Source organism: Phoca vitulina, unplaced genomic scaffold, assembly GCF_004348235.1.
Source record: "Phoca vitulina isolate PV1807 unplaced genomic scaffold, GSC_HSeal_1.0 scaffold11, whole genome shotgun sequence".
In the NCBI taxonomy this organism is placed as follows: Eukaryota; Metazoa; Chordata; class Mammalia; order Carnivora; family Phocidae; genus Phoca; species Phoca vitulina.
The window spans coordinates 33,761,145-33,782,873 of NW_022589714.1; the positions used below are offsets into that span (position 1 = coordinate 33,761,145).

The 21,729-nt window shown below is 35.8% G+C and overlaps 1 protein-coding gene across 1 annotated transcript; it reads left to right on the plus strand.

Annotated features, from left to right (window-relative positions):
- Positions 1-1,045: 1,045 nt before the first annotated feature.
- DEFB114 (defensin beta 114) lies at positions 1,046-10,245 on the plus strand (the record flags this gene model as incomplete). The annotated part of the gene is made up of 2 exons (XM_032410082.1): positions 1,046-1,070; positions 10,079-10,245. Coding segments are annotated over 2 exons (192 nt in total), but the record flags the coding sequence as incomplete, so codon positions are not given.
- Between the last annotated feature and the right edge of the window lie 11,484 nt (positions 10,246-21,729).

Here is a 21,729-nt window from a genome sequence, read left to right on the forward strand (position 1 = left end):
GAGCAGGAGCAGGGGGAGAGGCAGAGGGACAAGCAGACTCCTTGATGAGCGCAAAGCCAGAGCCCACACAGGGGTTGATCCCAGGACCCTGAGCCGAAATTAAGAGGTGGATGCTTAACCAACTGAGCCACCCAGGCCCCTTCAACTCATTTTGAAAATTAATATGGTCAAGGTAGATCCTCTGGTTATTTTAGGTCTTGATTGTTTCAGATACTTAAATTATTTTTAAAAATATAAATTAAAAAATTTATTTCTAAAATTCAGAAATGAAGATTTCATAATAAATTGGGTCTAGTAGGGGCGCCTGGGTGGCTTAGTCAGTTAAGCATCCAACTCTTGATTTTGCCTCAGGACATGATCTCAGTGTCCTGGGATCTAGCCCCCATGTTGAGCTCTGAGCTCAGTAAGGAGTCTGCTTCTCCCTCTCCCTCTGCCTCTCCCCCTGCTGCTTGCGTGCTCTCCTCTCTCTCTCTCTCAAATAATTTTTAAAAATAAATAAACAAACAAACAAATAAGGCCCGGGGAAGATGAATGATTGAGAATAACAGTAAATATCTCCTGAGATACCAATAATAGAATCTATAAAATGATCCAGGATATAGTATCAAAATATGCTGGGCAATGAGATACAGTAGGAATAAAATGGCAAATAAAGAAATATTATCACAAAAAATCCTTGTTGAATTAGTTAATACATTAGTAAAGAAATTCAGCAATGGCTTTATGAATCAATTAAAAATAAATATTTAAAATACGTACTGCAATGAAGTGCATGTTGGAGATTTTATGATATTCTTGAGAGGTCTGTCCTCTGAGGGGATCCAGGCTCTCTAACAATGAAGATATAAATTGATACCCGAAAGTGTTCTAATTTGGACCTAGAAAGTTGGGAATTCAAGAGGTGCAACATGTAACAGAAAGAGAACTGAATTCAAACTTGGAAGATCTAGATTTTATTACTAGCTTCCTACTTAATAACTTCTGAACCTTGCCACTCAGAGAACTTAAGTGATTTGCCAAAGTCTTTTTTTTTTTTTTTGTGAGATTTTTTTTTTTTTTAATTTATTTATTTGACAGAGAGAGAGAGAGCGAGAGAGGGAACACAAGCCAGGGGAGTGGGAGAGGGAGAAGCAGGCTTCCCGCGGAGCAGGGAGCCCGATGCGGGCCTCGATCCCAGGACCCCGGGATCATGACCTGAGCCGAAGGCAGACGCTTAACGACTGAGCCACCCAGGCGCCCTGCCAAAGTCTTTAACAATAAAAAAAAAAAAAAGAAAATACAAGCAGAATCAATAACAACCACAATCTTAAATAAAAAGTCTGATATAAAATATTGTGCTTGCTAATTATATGCACCTCAAAAGACTGCAGTTAGGATTTAGCATAATAATGTACCAGTAAGTAGCCCTACAAACTGAAAATTAGTCTACCAATTTAGATACTATTATAATTATTATAGTTGCTGATGTTATAGTTATTATGATTATCATTTTTTAAAGGTTTATTTATTTTAGAGAGAAAGAGAGACAGAGAGGGAGAGCGTGCATGTGGGGCGGGGGGGTTGCCAGTGGGAGAGGGAGAGAAAGTCTTAAGCAGACTTCGTGATGATGACCCTGAGATCACGACCTGGGCTGAAACCAATAGTCGGAGGCTTAACTGACTGCTCCACCCAGGCGCCCCTGATATTATAGTTATTAATAATGAAGGGGAACTGAGGAAGTGGGGACCTCAAAGATGAGTAGGGAGGATGTTGAGGCCCATGGTGCTAGTGTGTCAATCAATAACCATGTAATACTGAGTGGCTAGTGATCTACTGAGCACAATGCTGGACACTAAGGAAACAAAAATAAAAGAAAGACACAGTAATTCTCCAGGCATATTAAAAGCTAGTTGAATAAACTCAGATAAATCAATGAATTCCTTGAATTAGAAGGTTTATAAAAGTATGCTCTAAATAGTAAGAATGGTGGAATTATGGCATGGCAATTGTGGAGGTTTGGGAAAATGTCCTGAATTCTCTGATGAAGAGCTTTGAAACTGGGGATAAGACACTTGTATTTAGACCTTGGAAGGTGAGAGAAAGAAAGGGAAGACAAGAAGTAAATATGCGTGTCTAGCATGTGCCAAACCCCATTTTGTAACTTCTCATGTAGATATCTAATCTGACCTTCCAGACAACACTCCGAGATACCTGTTACTGCCTCTTTTTATACAAGAGGAAAATGACATCAAAGGAGAGAGTTTTTCAAGGTCACACCTATTATACTGTGTGATAAGTGGAATATAAATATTGGAATACAAAATCCTAGCATATTTGTTCTTTATATTTCATCATGCTTTCTATAGAAGACATTGAGGTTAAAGTACAAGATGAATAGATTATTTGGCCAAAAGCAGTGAAGTCACATGGGAATATAGGTGTGCTTCAGATGTGTGGGGACTAAACCATTTGCTGAGCATTGCAGAAAACTTTAAATAATGTAATGAAGACACTTAGTGTATGAATATGACCACAAACTTTCCTTTACCTTTTGATCATTCAAACAGATACTAAGTTATAATGTGTACTGAAATGGACAGAATGCTCTACATTTGGCCTTTGCTGGACCAAAAAAATAGGAAGGGTAATACAAGGTATCAGAGTGAGTGGCTTTGAAGGAGTTTATAGAGTAGTACATATCAATTACACAATGGTGTGGTTTGTCTATTTATAGAACCTTAAAGTCATTAAAGAAACAATAAAAAGTATTCAGTCTAAGTGGAGCAGAGTGATACCATGCTGGAGGGAGAGTTATAGAAAATTGATAGAGAATAATACTGACGATGGTTAAAACATGACAGAATGAGCAGTATTTTAGTCAGTATTTTAGTACAAGCATAACATAATCCATAGAGATAGTGAAAACAGCATACTAGTGGTTTATAGAGTGAGCTTGTCATCAAATAGATCAGAGTTTATATTAAGGACCTGAGCCTCCTTTGTAGTTGTGGAGAAGCTTTAATTCCTTTAACTGTACAATGGAAAGGTAATACCATTAATTTTATAAGGTTTTGCAAAGATTCAGAGATAATGTAAGCAAAACATTTATCACATTCAATATCATATTGCAGTATTTCAAGAAATGGAAAAATAGAAGTAGAAGTAGAAAACAGAAAAAGAGGAGAGGAAGTAGTTGAGAAAGAATACAAGGTACTGTCTCAGTATAGCCACTTGTTAAGATGTCTCAGAATGGACCTTAAATGACAGAAACATGGTGGCCTTAGAAACTTTAAGATGTATTGCTTGGTGCATGGGAGGCTGAGTCTAAAATAGTGGAGGAGAGACATTCACCTGTGTTGAATTGTTGGTGGAAAGACAGTAATGGTCCCGGTGCTCTAGATTTTATTAAATTTAAAATCAAGTTGATTTGGTTACAAATGAGAATTACCAATAAAATGTTGGGAGAAAAGTGGAGCTCATAAAAATAAATAACCTCTTTCAATAGGCCAGGATTTCACTGACTAGCTAAGTAACTTCTCAACCTATCCAGAAAGATGCTATATGACAAATGAATACCATGTTAGTGCTTCTCTTGTGGCAATGATTTGTTTTTATTATTTTGTACTTGTTAAGGTAATTTGCAAATTAGTCTTAATATTTTTCTATATTTTCATCCACCTGACTTAAAGAATTATACCTTCTTCAATATCCTTGAATAAGCTAAGGAAAAATAAAACACAAATATTAATATTTTAGAGTATTTTATGACTTTTACATGATGGTACTATTAATTGATAGGAAGTGTCTTCAACAGTAGAGATCCAGGTACCAACTGTAAGATAAGAGACAAGTGCAACCGTTACCAGACTGACAATATTTGAGAAATAGAAAAGAAAAAAGAAAAAAAGGATTTAATTCTAAGCTCTGAATAAGAGGTCGGTAAGAGATGGGGAACAGAAGGTGACCTTAAATTCTCAGTTATCCAACTTTGAGTTAAGACATCAAAGTCAAGGGAACTGACAAATAATTCCACATAGAGGAGCTAAAATTATTTTATTTAAATTTGTCTAAAGTAAAATTTTTCTTACGTTCAGGTTGCAGAAAGGAAACCCACTTATTAAGCATATATACAGTATATTAAGTATGTATTACTATTGATTCTTTGTATGGGTAAACATATTCATCTTAATAAAATTCTATTTTGTCATTCAGTGCTCAACTTCTGATTTTCACATCTTCAGGTTCCTCCATAGTCATAAAACACTTAAAGGTCCTAGAGACAACGAGCTACCATAAGCAATATCAAATTTGAGACAATATCCAGATCTGTTGACTGTTTGTCATATGTCACTTTCCAACTTTTTCAATGTAGAGGCCATGGATTACATATTTAAAATGCAAATTCTGGTTTGGAACAATTTAAGATTGAACCCTGGGTTAAGCATGTATTAGTTTTGCAACCTTGGGCAAATTATTTGGTCACTCAAAGCCTAGGTTTTTTATCTGAACAGCACCAACCTCAAAGTTTTATGGCAGTTAAATGAGATAATGTATGCAAAATATTCAAAACAACACCTGACACACAGTAGGTTTTCAATGAAGGAAATTTATTTGTGTTATTATTAGTTTTTGAACTTAAACATATCATATGCTCTTTCAACTCTAGGATGAGAATCATACTACTTGTCTGACTGGTTCTTGTTCTTTTTATACTCCTCCTGTGCATTTGAATAACACTTGCTCATTTTTTAAGGTTAAATTTTCATATCACTCTTCCATGATACAACACCATGACATTAAGCAAACACTTATCTGTTCACACATTAGACCTAATATATTTCTCTATCATGGTACTTAATTAGCCTATCTCTCTCTCTCTCACTCTCGCTTTGGCTCAGTGTTTTGCTTTACCTCCAGAAAAAGCCCACCACCTGGTCTAAAAGTTGTAGTCAATAAGGATTTAATTTCAACTATAGTCTTTTGTTCACCATTAATTAATAACAGTTCTTAATCTGTGAGAAACTATTATGTTCCAGACACTATTGTACACCTGTTTATGTGTTAATTCATCATGTTTCATAGAGACTCTGTGAATGAGATACCATTTTCTCCATTTTACACATGAAGCAACTGAGGCTCATAGGGCTTACCCAAAGTTACTTAGCTAGCAAATAACAGCATTAAACTTCAAGCTTAAAGTCCACGGCTGTAAACTCTGCAGTTAGAAAAACTATCAATTTGTACCATACAAAGATTTTGAAAAATTAGTGATTTGTTGTCGACCTCTGAAAGTCGGGGACCTCGGGCTGTTTGCTCGGGGTCCCTGTGCCTGGCTACACTGTTGTCTCTTTTTGGGGCAGTGAAGGAACTGAGAAAAAGAGACGACAGTAAAGCGAGGCACAGGGGACCCCGAGCGAACAGCCTGAGGTCCACGACTCTCTGAGGTCGACAATTTGTTTGCTTTACTTGATGTTAAAACTTTACAATAAAAATTATAGTAGTCTGTTTCACATAGCAGCAACCTGATATTAAAACATAATATAAAATTATAACAGTTTTTTTCATATAGCCTCTCCCATGCACTGAGAGGAATATATGGACAAAAAAAAAAACAAAACAAAAAACACGAAACAATTGCTTAAAGGCATTGCAGAGTAAATGGGTCAATTAAAAGTTACAGTGAAAAGATCAAGTTGAGATCAACTTCTGAGGCTAGAAGCATTCTTCTCCCTAGAAGCATCTGACTATTCTTAAAGACACAGGAAAGAAGATGAAAAGCAGAAATCTGATAGTCTTATGCTACCACTGGGGCAAAAATTGTAATTCAGAGCCTGCAAAGGAAGGAGAACTATGGGAATACTGGTGTGCTTTGGCTGAGGATCCCAAAAAACTACAAACTAGGTCTAAGTTAAAAGGACATTAGTCCAGCCATCCAGCCGTCCCAGGAACTAATACCCACTTTTACATTATCTCAAGTTCTATAAATGGTTTAAGATTATCCAGGAAGCTTGGTTGGTAGTCTTAGCCGTCAACAAGGAACAATAATAAATCATTCTGGAGAAAGATAACATCATTCTAGACCTCAAGCTATTTCCTCAATCTTTCATTAAAAATGTATGTGACAAAAATAATCAGGAACAAATGAAAACAGAACTATCCTATCAAAAATCAAAACCAGCATACAAGGGAAGAGATTAACAAGGAATCCAGATAATGAAGTTACCAGACCTAGACTTTAAAATAACTGTGCTTAACTTGTTTAAATAAAGAAAAACAAAAGTAAAAACTTGGCATAGATGTGAAGACTACAACAAAGAGCAAAAATAAAATTCCAGAACTGAAAAATTCATAAAGCAAAATTAAATACATATTGAATGTGTTAAATAGTTGCTTTTACATAATCAGTGAGATATTTAATGATGATGAAAGATGAACCAGAAGAAAATATCTGGAATGAAACAAGAGAAAATTAGAGGTTGAAAAATAAGAAAAAAGGTGAAGGAGGGTGGGAAGGATGAAGGAAAGAAGGAAGGTAGGAAAGAGGAAAAGAAGGAAGGGGGAAGAAAGGAAGAAATGAAGGAAGGAAGGAAGACAAAGCATAGCAAACTGCTAAAAAAAAAACAAAACAAAACAATAAAGCAAAGCAAAAGTTGAAGAAAACAACATATCATTTTCAAAGGGTCAGATATTAAACTGAAAGTTGACTTCTCAAAAAACAACAAAGAAGTCAGAAGACAAGGTAGTGATATCTTCAGAGTCCTGAAAGAAAACAACTATAATCTAGAATTCTGTATCAAATGAAAATACCCTCTAGGAGTGAAGATAACATAAGGATATTCTCAAATAAAAACAGAGAGTTCAACATCAGAGCTCCTGTATTAAGGGAAATTCTTAAAAGATTGTTTGGCCAGAAGGAGAATGATTTTCTATGTGGAAGCTCAGAAACACAGGAAAAAACAGAAAAACAAACAAAAAAAACAAACAAGCAATGATTTTTAATAAGACTTTGGTAAGTTGAAACTTCTAGCATAAACACAAAAAAAGAGTAAAAGATAATATAACTACACAATGGTAAATTATATGATGGGATTATAAAAAATAACCAATATATAGAAAAGAAGATAAGAAAAAAATAACAGGATATATTTCATCCAATATATATTACTATTATAAATATTAGTGTAAAGTTAAGAAAATAAGAGTGGATCTTTTGAATGTAGTGAATATAGTTTTGAATGTACTGAATAGTTTATATGAGAAATATCCAATATATGAGAAAAGAGAAATTATAAAATCTAAAGGATAAGAAAGGATATAAAACCCCAACAAAAGCATGGTGAAGTAGTTATATTAGTATTATATAAAGTAGACAGTAAGAAAAAAATGCATTACTAGAGACAAAGAATGATTATTCAGAGTAATAAAAGATTCAATTCAACAGGATAATATTGCAACCATAAATTTAATGCAACAAATAACTTAGTCTTGAAATATGTAAAAAAAAAAGAAAGACAAAAAGAGTAGAGAACACCATAATAATGGGTGATGATAACACACCTTCCTCAGTTACACAGAAAACAGAGAAAAACAAACAACATAAATGTAAGAATAAGAAGATATAAATATGAAGATTAACGAAACTCAACCTAATTCAAAGAAGAAATATCAGTGAGTATGAGAAAATATCATCATCTGAATGGTAATAAAAATGAGAGCACAAAGCTCATAGAACACAGCTACAGTAGAGTTTACAGGGAAATTCATACCATTGTATTCATATATCTGAACAGAATAGTGTGGTACTGGTCAAAGAGTAAACAAATAGATCAATAAAACAGGACAGAGATCTCAGAAATAGATCCCTATAAATATAGTCAACTGATACTTGACAAAAGAGCAAAGGCAATATAATGAAGAAATGACAGTCTCTTCAACAGCTGATGTTGGAACAAGTGGATGTCCACATGTGAAAAAAGTGAATCTAGACTAGTGAATAGGCTTGAAATGGCTCATAGATCCAGATGTAAAATGCAAAATTATAAAACTCCTAGAACATAACATAGAAGAAACCTAGATGTCCTTGGGGATGGCAATGACTTTCTGGATACAGCACCAAAGGCACGATCCACGAAAGAAAGAGCTGATAAGCTGGACTTCATTAAAACTAAAGACTTCTGCCCTGAGAAATAGAACAACAAGATAACGAGATGACAAGCCACAAACTGGGAGAAATATTCACAATAGACACATGCGATAAAGGACCATTATCCAAAACATACAAAGAACATTTAAAACTCAACAATAAGGAAACAAAACAAAATAAAAACAAAAGGACCAAAAAACTTAACAGACATCTCATCAAAGAAGTTATACAAATGGCAAGTAAGCATATGAAAGGATGTTCCACGTCATATGTCATCAGGGAAATGTAAATTGAAACGAAATAACATTTTATACCTATTAAAACAGCTAAAATTTGGAATACTGGCAAAACCAAATTGTGGTGAGCATATGGAGCAACGGGAACTCTCATATACTGCTGATGGGATTGCAAAATAATATAGCTACTTTGGAGCACAGTTTGGCAGTTTCTTATAAAACTAAAGATACTGGGGGTGTCTGGATGGCTCAGTCGGTTAAGGGTCTGCCTTCGGCTCAGGTCATGATCCCAGGGTCCTCAGCAGGGAGCCTGCTTCTCCCTCTCTCTGTCCCTCTCCCTACTCATTTTCTCTCTCTCTCTCTCAAATAAATAAATAAAATATTAAAAAAAAAAAACTAACCATACTGGTACCATATCACAGCATTATGCTCCTTGGTATTTACCCAAAGCAGTTGAAAACTTCTGCCCACACAAAAACCTGCACATGAATGTTTATAAACAGCTTTATTCCTAATTTCTAAAACTTGGAATCATCCAAGATATTTTTCAGTAGGTAAATGGATAGATCAACTGTGATATATCCAGACAACGGAATGTTAATTAATGCTAAAAAAAAATGAGCTATCAAATCATGAAAAGACATGTAAGAACTTTAAATTCATATTACTAAGTGAAAGAAGCTAATCTAAAAATGCTGTGTACGATATGATTTCTACTATATAACATTCTTGGGAAAGCAAAACTATGAAGGAAGTAAAAAAAACAATAGTTGGAAGAGGAGGGAGGGGAGAGATGAATAAGCAGAGCCCAGAAGATTTTTAGGGCACTGAAAATACTTTGTATAATATTATAATAATGGATATATTTAATTATACATTTGCCCAAACCCAAAGAATGCACAACACGAAGAATGAACCATAGTGAAAACTATGGACTTTGGGTGGTTATGATGTGTCAATGTAGCTTCATCCTTGGTAAAAAATGTACCCTTCTGGTGGATGATGTTGATAATGGGGAAGGTTATGCATATTTAGGGGCAGGGAGTACATAGGAATGTGGCTTTCTTTCAATATGTGCCTTTCTTTCAATTTTTTTGTAAACCTAAAACTGCTCTAAAAATAAAGCCTTTAAAAAATTTTTAAAGAGAACTCATGAATTCTTTTAAAAAATTATATAATAACATAATAAGGAAAGTATATGAACTATTAAAGAAAAAAGAAAAATTGTTCAGAACAAATACTAACAGCATAAAAATTAAAACTGCAGTGGACACCATTTTATTTGGGGGCAAAAGTTACATATATTGCTGGTGCAATATATAAATTAATAACCCTGGGATCTAACTCTTCCACAATTATCTTAAATATGGCTCATGTAAATATTAAAATATGTACTACAAATTTGCTTATTATAATCTTAAAATATTAAAATTTTAAATGCGACCTAATGGAAAAAATGGACAAACTGTCATATATTTCAAGGGAATATTATGTAGCTCTAAAAAATTTTTGAATCTTATTGAGGAGAATAATGTATGGCATAAAAATGTAATATATATTAATTTAAAACATGTTCAAACTTTGTATATATATATATGGAAGTATGTAATATTTTAGTGTCTTCTTATTTTTTGGCATTTTATAAGTTCATTACCATGTATACATAGTACTTTTTGTCATCAGAAATAATATGTTCTTAAGTAAGAGATTAGTAATGTCGGTTACTCTTCTTTTACTATAGCCACATGTACCTTGGTGGATCCTGATCGGTGCACAAAACAGTTCGGTTACTGTAGAAGACGCTGCTTTAAATATGAAAAGCAAATTGATATATGTCTCTCACCAAGTAAAATTTGCTGCATTGAGAGGTTATTTGAAGAAGATTAATTTTGAAAAGGAAGATGTACCTGTGATCAAAGAAGTTTGTACACCAGTGCAGAGAGGTATAGGAATAAATTAGACTTTCTGTAATAAATAAAGACATATGCCAATATTGATATCGTCCTCTGTAGATATTAATTATGCATTCAGTGGAATGAGCTAAGACCTTTCTTATATTCTCAAGTTAGAGGTTTTATGATAGAGGTATATCTTTCATTAATTTCCTATCATATGGATATCACCTTTGCTTCAGTTTAGAACCACTTTTGATCTGTCATGGTTTACCTAAACTTACACAATTGAACATTTGCCAACTTAACCATGACCTTATTGGAAATTTGATTGATGAAAATTAATACCCATAGACTTATCAGTTATCTAAATGTCATCATTATGTTATTGACATTGAGAAACAGGAAACCTCAGTACGAGATGAGGGCATAAGCTACATTACAGCATGATGATATTCATTGGCCATTCCTTTCTTCTCTCCGAGTTCTGTTCGTGCAAGAAGGCATATTAATTGAATATTATTTAATACGAATACTATTAAACTGGGTTTAAATACAATCTGAACTTTGGCCAGAGTCTAGACTCAAAACATTATCTTGGCAGTTTTGTACTTAGTTCTGAAGGGATGGAAAAATGCGTAAGTTCTGTTGTTTCATTCTCAATGTAAATACTAGACAGCACAAATAGTCTCTGTAATGATAAAAGTTAAGGGAAAAACATAGAGACTAGAATTTTTTTCCAGCTAAAAACAAAAGACCAATCAACCATTTATCAATATTTTACCAAGTTCCCAAACATTTTTGCTACTGTTTTTTTTTTTTAAACTAACTTAACAACTGGCCCAAGATTACTGCTTTTTTTTTTTTAATTTTTAAATTTTTGTTTTTTTCCACTAGAGATCTAGTGAACCTCATGATAATATCTAGTTTAAATAGCTTGTTCCAGGACAGGCATCATATTGCCTCTGGGGATTTAAGTGATGTGTACCTAAAAAACAAGAACAAACAAAAAAATATGTTTAATTCAAGTACAATGTCTAAGTTAGAGGCAAGAAGGGTAACCAAAGTCTGTACTTCTGCAGGATCAACAATCAGATATGAGGATCAAATTCAAGAATCTGAAAAGAGAAGAAAAAAAATGTGGGGCGCCTGCGTGGCTCAGTCTTTGAGCGTCTGCCTTCGGCTCAGGTCATGATCCCAGGGTCCTGGGATCGAGCCCCGCATCGAGCTCCCTGGTCAGTGGGAAGCCTGCTTCTCCCTCTCCCACTCCCCCTGCCTGTGTTCCCTCTCTCTCGCTGTGTCTCTGTCAAATAAATAAAGAAAATCTTTAAAAAAATGCATAAAGAGCTCCAGGGATGGAGAACAAGTTGTAAATGTTGAATGCAATAAGAAATGAGACAAAATAATTCATGATTTGCATTAAATCTTTGTGGAAAGGGATTTTGGAGGATGGTGGCAGCAACATAATTGTTTAGAATAGAATGACTATGGGGTAAACCCAAAACTCCTGGAAAAATTTACATCAAACGGACAAGATATCCCTGCATACCTTATCATATAAGTTAGTGGAGAAAAAAAAAATACCAATGGTTTCAAGTCCTCTATGGAATCTGTACTTGTGTGGGAGAAATCAGATGGACGAAAAACAGTTTTTTGATGGGTTTGAGAAGACACCTAGAGTGCCAACAGCATTTGTTGGGAAAGACAGCAAACCAGTTTATTGACAACAGCTATAACTACTTCTTTCTTGGAGCCACCACTAGATTTCAAGTAAATTGTGAGGGTTTAAGAAATATTATATTCTTTTCCTTTGTGTCTCCTCAAACCTGTAATAGGCTGGTAACCATACTATGTATTCATTAATAAATGTTGGAAAAAAATAAAATATTTAACCTAGACATTCCAACTTATTTCTTGTCTGTCTTAAGCAGACAGCATTTTATTCTAAATTTTATAGTTTAAAATTTCATTTCTGGAAAACACTGAGATTTCTGGAAGAAGGCATTTCTGGTTGTTATCCTAGGGGATTTGCTATTGATTCATGTAATCTTGGACAAGTTACTAAACTAGCTCTCAGTTTGCTTATCTGTAAATGATAATGATAATATATTATAATTAAATAAATATAAAATTATAACTACGATCTGTATTATCTGGTCCTCCAAATGGGAATTTCAATTTTTATCCATATATCCTCCAACAATTTAAGGTGGTCCTTCTATGCAGTTTATAGCAACACATTAAAATCTTCTTTCTTCTCTTAATTTCTATCATTCTGATACCCCTGGGAGTCTTCCTCTACATGGTGGTAAAAGTGGGTATGATAAGAAATAATCCAATTCTTAATGCATTCGGAAGTCTACCTAGCCAAATGATCTGCTGGGAACAGAAAGTGAGGATGTGACTTGCATCCTTGCACACTAGGGATGACCCAAGACTTTGTGTTTGGGTAATTGTAAAAATACAATTGCCATTAAATGAATTGGGAAAACTGTGGGAGGTGCAAGTTTGGCGAGAGTGTACATGTCAGAAGCTCAGTTTGGACATCTTAGGTTAGATATTTAATTGGAAAGACCGATTAGGCAGTTGAATGTTTGTTTAATGTTAAAGACAGAGGGTTCAGGCTAGAGATAAAAACTTGGAATCGTCAACTTCTAGATGCCATTTAAAGCCATAAGACTGAATGAGATCACCTTGGAAATAAGTAGAGGTAAAATTTCTGGGATTAATCTTTATATCTGGGATGTCAAAATCCAAAGATTGATGAGATGAGAAACCAGTGTACAAGACTAATAAGAAGTGACAAGAAAGTTAGGAGACAACTAGGTAATATGATGTCCTAAAAAGCCTCTTAAAAGAATGAATCAATTATTTCTAAAAAGCCAATTAAAATAAAAACAAGAAATAGCCAATGATTTAGCACATGCTAAGTCTTTGAGGTCTTTGAGGACCATTCCTAGAGCAATTTCAGGAGAGCAGAAGAGGCAAAAACCTGGTTCAAGAGAGAATGAGAGGATAGAAATTTAAGAGAAAATATAGAAAATTATTTTAGGGGAACCTGGGTGGCTCAGTCAGTTAAGTGTCTGCCTTCAGCTCAGGTCATGATCCCAGGGTTCTAGGATGGAGCCCCGCATCGGGCTCCCTGCTCAGTGGGGAGCCTGCTTCTCTCTCTGCCTGCTGTTCCCCCTGCTTGTGCTCTCTCTCTCTCTGGTAAATAAATAAAATCTTTAAAATAAGAAAATTATTTTAAAGAGTTTGGAAATAAATTGAACAAAGGAAATGATGTGGTAGTTAGAGGTCAAAATGGGGTCAAGAGTTTTTTTTTCAATATTTATAATTGGAAATATTTTTTAAACACTACAAAAGAATCTAATAGAGATCAACAAAATGAAAAGGCAATGTATGGAATGAGAAAAAATATTTGCAAACCATCTATGTAAGGGGTTAATATCCAAAATACTTAAGGAATGTGTGCAACTCAATTGCAAAAAACAACTTGATTAAAAATTGGGCAGAGGCACCAAATAGATATTCTCTCAAAAAAGACATGCAAATGGCCAGCAGGTACATGAAAAGAGATGCTCAACATCACTAATCATCAGGGAAAGTCAAATCAAAACCACAATGAGATTTCACCTTACACTCTATGGAATAGCTAGGATCAAAAAGACAAGTGATAACGAGTCTTGGCAAGGATGTGGAGAAGAGAACCCTGTGCATTGCTGATGGGTATGGGAATTGGTACAGACAGTATGAAAAACAGTGTGGAGTTTCCTCAAAAAAATTAAAGTAGAACTACCATATGACCCAGACATCCCACTTCTGGGTATATAGCCAAAGGAAATAAAAATAGGATCTCAAAGAGGTATCTGCACCCCCATGTTCATTGCATTTTTCACAATAGCGAAGCTATAGAAGCAATCTGTGTTCATCTATCAATAAAAGGATAAAGGCTGTGTATGTGTGTATTTATTTATTTGTTTGTTCGTTTATTTATATTAGACCCTGTGCTGGGGGCTGAGGACCCTGTGTGGGTTTTACAGCCTCACAGGAAGTAAAGGCATCGACCACTTACTTGTAGCAGGAGCATGAGGGCTAGAAACTGAGAAACTGGCGAGTGAAGCTGGTGCATCATGGGGTTCTTATCTGAACAGGAGGGACAGTGGGGACAGAGATAGTCCCTGGGACAAAGGGAGGCCTGAAAGATGAGAAGAAATTCTCCATAGCCTCGGGGCGCCAGGGTCCCAGTTGGTTAAGCACCAGACTCTTGGTTTCAGCTCAGGTCATGATCTCGAGGTCGTAGGATCCAGCCTCACGTCGGCTCTGGGCTCAGCACTGGGTCTGCTTACCCCTCTCCCTCTGCCCCTCGCCCCACTCATGTGCTCACTCTCTCAAATAAAATCTTAAAAATAAATAAATAAATAAATAAATAAATAAATTCTCCATAGCCTCATTGTGGCAAGTGGCTACTCTATGGGCAGTGTAGCTCTCCGTCTCCTCCATTACTGATTTCTGCTAAACTTGCTAGGTTGCTTTTTCATTCGTTCACTCAGTATAATTGTTGAACACTAATTGTGAGTGACAGCTCCTTTTGATTTTTCTCAATGGGGTCTTCATAGTGGTGTAACAGAGAAGACACAAATGGCTTTGAAAGTGTAGAGACTTCAATTTGCCGCTCAAGAGTTGTGCTAAATTGGATAGCCAATTGGTCTCCAAGGACTTCAGCTTTGTTAGCTGTGAAAATATGAAAAACCATATTCTCTGGAGAGTTCTGTAGGGAGGGGCCTTCTAAATGTACTAAAAAGCCCTCTGCAGATTATCTGACATGTAGTAGTGGCTTGTAAGTATGAGTTTCCTTCCCTCTATAATTTGTTTTATTTTTATTTTATTTTTTTTTTAAAGATTTTATTTATTTATTTGACAGAGAGAGAGACAGCGAGAGAGGGAACACAAGCAGGGGGAGTGGGAGAAGGAGAAGCAGGCTTCCCGCCGAACAGGGAGCCTGATGCGGGGCTCGACCCCAGGACCCTGAGATCATGATCTGAGCCGAAGGCAGATGCTTAACGATTGAGCCACCCAGGCACCCTATAGTTTGTTTTAAACATGAATTTGTAACCACTATTCAGCACTCAACACAAAGATCCTTCCAGTTTTATAACATGTGATTTATCTTAGATTGAAAAATTCTCTTACAACGAAAACCTACAATCTTTGTCCCACATTCTCTACCAATGTAATCACATTCCTTTAACGTCATGCAACATAGCTATTACTCTTGATGCTATTTTTCAAAGTATTAAGAAAAAAATTACTTGTATTCAATTGTCTTTTATATGTCATTATTTTCATGTTATATTTGATTCATTTGATATTTCCTAGGTCTTCTTTATGACTTAAAAAAATTTTTTTTCCTTTTTTTGGTTTGTGTGAATTATTTCTTCATGTATTTTGACAGGTTTTTTTTTTTTTTCCTCTATCAACATTTTTCCTTATAATCCAGCACTCTACCCATAAATGTTCCCCTAAATTTTAATTCTTGGTCCTCTGTGCTTTCTTTAGTTCAGTTCATAAAAATCCTCAAATCCTACTCTCTCCAATGCTTTCCATCATCTTTTTGTAGCTTCCTTTTGAAAAATTCTACTTGAAAATTCTGCTTTCAATCCAAACTCAAAATATCTAAAAGAATTTTGAGAATGTAGGTGATGAGCAGGAGGATTTTAGTATTTATCTAATGCCCCGTAATCACCCCAAACTTAGTGGCTTAAAAACAAATAATTATCAATTATTTTTCATGGTTTCTATAGGTCAGGAGTTCAAAAGTTGCTTGACTGAGATAATCTGGTTCAGGCATTCTCTGAGACTGCAGTGTATATTTGTTTGGGCTGTAGTCATCTGAAGGCTTGAATAGGACTGGAGAACGCAGGAGGTGACTCATGTTTTGGCAAGTTGTCATTAGCTATTGGAAGGGGATCTCAGATCCTCTCCCTGGGAGCCTCTCCAATTGACCTGTGCTTGCTTACAATGTGGTGGTGGAGTTCTAAAGCCAGGCAGAGTCCATATCCTTTCTTGAACTAACCTTAGAAGTCGACCGCACCACTTTGTACTGCATTGGTAATGATAGACCTACACACTTACCTAAATTTGTGGAAAACCACACAGACTCCAATTCTTGGTAGGAGGAATGTCAGTCACATTGCAAGAAAAGCATATCAGATAGGATCAACATATAGATGTGGTTACCTCTGGAAATTATAATTTGTCCCTGGTTTCTGAGCCCTTTCTAATTGTTTCTCACTATGTTTACAAAAATGGTAAACTTGAAGGCAAGGCAGGTTCTGAGCATTAGAAAACTGCAGAAGAATTTTTAAAAATATCTGTTAAATATTTTTTTATTTAAAATCAATTAGTTAACATATAGTGTGTTAATAGTTTTAGAGGTAGAGTTTAGTGATTCATCAGTTACATACAACATGCAGTGCTCATTACGTCAAGTGCCCTCCTTAATGCCCATCACCCAGTTACCCCATCCCCCACCCACCTCTCCTCTAGCAATTGTGTTTATATATATATTTAAACAAACACACAATCCTTAAGACTAGGAAAGATGTGGGATGCCTGGGTGGCTCAGCCAGTTAAGTGGCTGCCTTGGCCGGCCCTGAGGTCATGATCCCGAGGTCCTGGAATCGAGTTCCACATCAGGCTCCTTGCTCAGCAGGGAGCATGCTTCTCCTTCTGCTGCCACTCCCCCTTCTTGGGCTCACTCTCTCTCTCTTTGATTTAAAAAAAAATTAAAAAAAAAAAAAAACTAGGAAAGATGGACTCCTCAAAGAGATCATAACACCAAAAAAAGTATATGCAGATAAATCTAAGTATCAATTGATTATATAATTAATAATAGTAATATCTAATAGGCAAAGAAAACAAGAAAGAATTAAAACAACTAACAGAAATGATATATAGTTAGGGAAGAATCTTGTGAGTATTAAAATTATAAGAACAGAAGTGAAAGAAATAGAGAAAAGTACAAGAAAAAAATTAACGGTACTAGAAGAATTCTTTGAAAAATCCAATAGAGTTGTCAAACTTCTAGTAAAACATGAAAAGAGAATGAAAGAAGGCACAAATCATAGTCCATCCCCAAAATATAAAAGTGGCATTAATGCTGCTTCTGCAGATATTAAAAATAAGATATTGTAAATAACCACATGTTAATAAATTTGAAAATTTATACAATTGACATATTTAAAATAAAAATGCAACATAAAATTGAGGGAAGAGATGAAAACAATTAAAAAAGTGTAATCCTATAAGCATTAAATTGATTGAATCATAGTTAAATTTTTTTCTCAAAAAGAAACTTCATGACTAGATAGCTTTATTGGTGAGTTCTACAAAATGTTCAAAAATTAAAATTTCTAATATTGGACAAAATAATTAAGGAAATATAAAGAAAATGAAAGAGTATGATCTCTTACTCAAGTAAGGAAGCTAGAATTTTGTAAGAATGAATAAATGTGAGGGACGCCTGGGTGGCTCATTCGGTTAAGCGGCTGCCTTCGCCTCAGGTCATGATCCCAGGGTCCTGGGGTTGACTCTCCCATGGGGTTCCTTGCTATGCGGGGAGCCTGCTTCTCCCTCCGCCTGTCCCTGCTTGTGTTTACTCTCTGTCTCTCTCTTCCTCTCTCTCTGACAAATAAAAAAAAAAAGAATGAATAAATTTGATGTTCTTGGAAATAATTTTTTCCAGTGGTAATTCTTGGCTTCTGGTTTGAGAAGTGTCTCAAATACAGTAATAACATTCCAGCAGTGTTGCCCCTAGGATGTTTAGGATTCCAGGAGAGTATTTCTTGTAGAGTGCCTATTTACATAAATCTTTTGATTCAAAAATGCAACACAAAATCCGTGAGTCTATGTGAAATATAATTACATATCAATGAAGATCTATAATATAACAATATTATAACATACAGTCATATATTTGTTATATATTATATGTTATATATTTGTTTTCTGTCCAATCAGTGCATGTGAAGAGAACTGATTCTGTCCAATCAGTTTTCAGGCAACAACTCTTCATGTCCTTTTTGTCAAATGCCTGTTTCTCATGAATTTTATGTCTCCCACACACATACAAAAGGCAGGAATGGTGTTATTAAGCATAATGCCATGATTCTTTAGAGTCTATTTTATTAAAATAGTATATGTTTTCATGATGCTGCATCACCCATTTTGCTGCCACTGAATGCTGGTTTCCAATGACTCCTAAAAGTTACTGTGAATTTTTGGTGATTATCAAGAGGGCAGGTCTAACCCAGAATATAAAGGGAAATGTGGATGATTTTTTTTTTCTGGTCATGTTAAATTTATGATTATGAATTTTATAGCATATTGGTTGCACAACACGTCCAAAAATTTCTTGAATGTTTTAGGGGCCTCAACCACTGCATTCCTAGAATCTGATCTCTTTCATTGCTGACCATTCCTTTGCCTTCCATGCATCGTTGTTACACTGAAGGATAGAAGAGCCTGTGGTCAGAGCAAGAATGATCTTATTGAGTAGGGAGTGCTATTCCTCCTCTGGCATAGCTTAAGACCAACCAGGAAGAATATAGTATTATTACATCCATTAAAAGCGAGAAAGGGGGCGCCTAGGTGGCTCAGTTGGTTAAGCATCTGCCTTTGGCTCAGGTCATGATCCCGGAGTCCTGGGATCAATCCCCACATCAGGCTCCCTGCTCAGTGGGGAGTCTGTTTCTTCCTCTGCCCCTCACCCTGCTCCTGCTCTCTCTCTCGCTCTCTCTCTCAAATAAAATCTTAAAAAAAAAAAAAAAGCAAGAAAAGATATTTACTGATCCAAAGGGACCATTAGCATTTCAAAATGAGGAGCAACAATTTGGAAAATTCTGAGAAGATAGGCTTACTTATCCTCAGGAACACTTGATAGCTGGTACTCCAGTGGAGAGAGGTGGGGAGTAGAGTGACCACCCTAAGTAGCGGCAGATAGAGGAGAAGGGTGGGGTAGTGGTACACAAAGCAAGATAATCTATCACCATTCTTGTTGCCCTTGGGTGCTATAGACTGGAGATGGAATTTCTATGGAAATACAGAAGGGGAAGAAATCCCTACCCTATAGCACAAGCTCAGTTCTAAGGGCGGCACTGAACCATAGGTGGCTCTAAGCTCTGAATTTCTTCAGTGTCCCATCTGAATGAGAACTGCCCAATATTAAGGTGTCAACACTATTCTAGCAGCCCAATTTCTCCTTTTCCTACAAAAGAAATATCTTGCCAACCAGCAGAATCAATCCACCTGTCAGGCCTTTCACTTAACCAGAGACTCATATGGGGGTGCTAGGATGACTTTTAGGCATGAAATCCAGAGCTCCCTAAAACATCTGGTGAACACCAGACATTGTGGGGGAGTCTGGCGAGCCAAAATACTGCCTGAAGGAAAGAAACAGCACCAGGGCCTACTCCGGTCCAGCCAGGGCATAAGGCACCTTACTCAGATGGCTCTGCCATCCGTGAATGGTCAAGGGACTCAGAAAAATTCTAGGAAGCTATTCCAAGGTACAGAAACAGTGAGGGAGTGCCCTGTATAGCAGGGTCCAGAGCAAGGTCTTCCCTCAACAGAGTATCAATGTGTCCTACAAATTACTGCAATGAAATGTGACAGAAGAAACTTGTCATCTCCTATGTTTACACCTATCTTCGCCATATCTGGGTATGTCAACTCCCATTAAATACATTTACCTATTCTTTCTTTATATTCTGTACAATCACTACTTGCAGGGGAGCATCTGAGATCTTAAAGTAAGAAAAGCAAGGAACACCTTTTTATTTTATTTTATTTTATTTTATTTTATTTTATTTTATTTTATTTTGTTAATCACCATACATTACATCATTAGTTTTTGATGTAGTGATCCATGATTCATTGTTTGCGTATTTTATTTTATTTTATTTTATTTTACTATGTTATGTTAATCACCATACATTACATCATAGTTTTTGATGTAACAAACATGATTCATTGTTTGCATATAACACTCAATATGTGCCCTCTTTAATACCCATCACCAGACTAACCCATCCCCTCACCCCCCTCCCTTCTAGAACCCTCAGTTTGTTTCTCAGAGTCCATAGTCTCTCATGGTTCGTCTCCCCCTCCGATTTCCCCCCCTTCATTTTCCCTTAAGCAAGGAGCACATGTTAAAAACCCTTTGTATTTTTCCACATCAGTTTTGAGCTGCTGAGAAGGTAAGCATGTATGTGGAAAGCCTGGAAACGCAAAAGTAGGGAAGAGGTAGTCTAAATATCCCCTGGTGCATGTGGTGGCCATGTTGTGGAGACAGAGATGTAAAAATTTATGAAAGGCTTCAATTTACTTTGATATGTCCAAGTTCACAAACTATGGAGATATTACAAATGATTCTCTCTCTATATACACATTCATTTTTCTTTTAATGGCTTCGTAGTTCGTCATGGCATGAAGCCATCATAAGTTTATTAATGCTGACTTCCAATTCTTTCAATTTCTTATTGTTGAATCGGACATCTGTGTACGTAGAATTTCATGCACAGTTTTATGCACACTATATGCAGAAGGAATGTGAAGTTTAATAATTCCTGGGTCAAAGTATATGTGACTTCTTAATGTTTACACATAGTCAGGCTTTCCTGTGTTTTCCCACAACGGGCCCACAATTCATGGTTGCTCTTTAAAGTATAACAACAAAAATGCAACATATGATTATTTTAAAAAATTGTAATTGTATTCATTTATATCTTCTTAATTCCCAGTGAGTTAAATATTTTGGGTGTGTTTATTATACTTTGTAGTTCTTCTCCTGTGACTTGCTTTTTCATAACCATCTCTCATTTTTCTTTAGTACTATCAGTATTTTTTTTTTAAAGATTTTATTTATTTATTTGAGAGAGAGGATGAGAGGGGAGAGAGAGCACATGAGAGCGGGGAGGGTCAGAGGGAGAAGCAGACTCCCTGCTGAGCAGGGAGCCTGATGCGGGACTCGATCCCGGGACTCCAGGATCATGACCTGAGCTGAAGGCAGTTGCTCAACCAACTGAGCCACCCAGGCACCCACTATCAGTATTTTTTAAAAATAATTTTGCACTTGTTCTTTATGTATATATTTATATCAACCCTTTAGCTATCATATGTTGCAAATATTTTGTTCAAAATTTGCATGTTTTTCATTCATAAGGAAATCACAAATTTGTGTATAGTTAAATTGTATTATATTTTGTGTAGCTAAGTTTTTTCTTGTTTAAAAAGGCCTTCCCTGTGACAAGATTATAGAATGATTCTATATATACTTTGATATATTTTAAATTTTTTTTTTAAGACTTATTTATTTATTTTAGAGAAAGAGAGCATGAGTGGGGGGGAGGGGCAGAGAGAGAGGCAGACCAGCAGACTCCCTGCTTAGTGGGGAGCCCAATGTGCACTTCGATCCCAG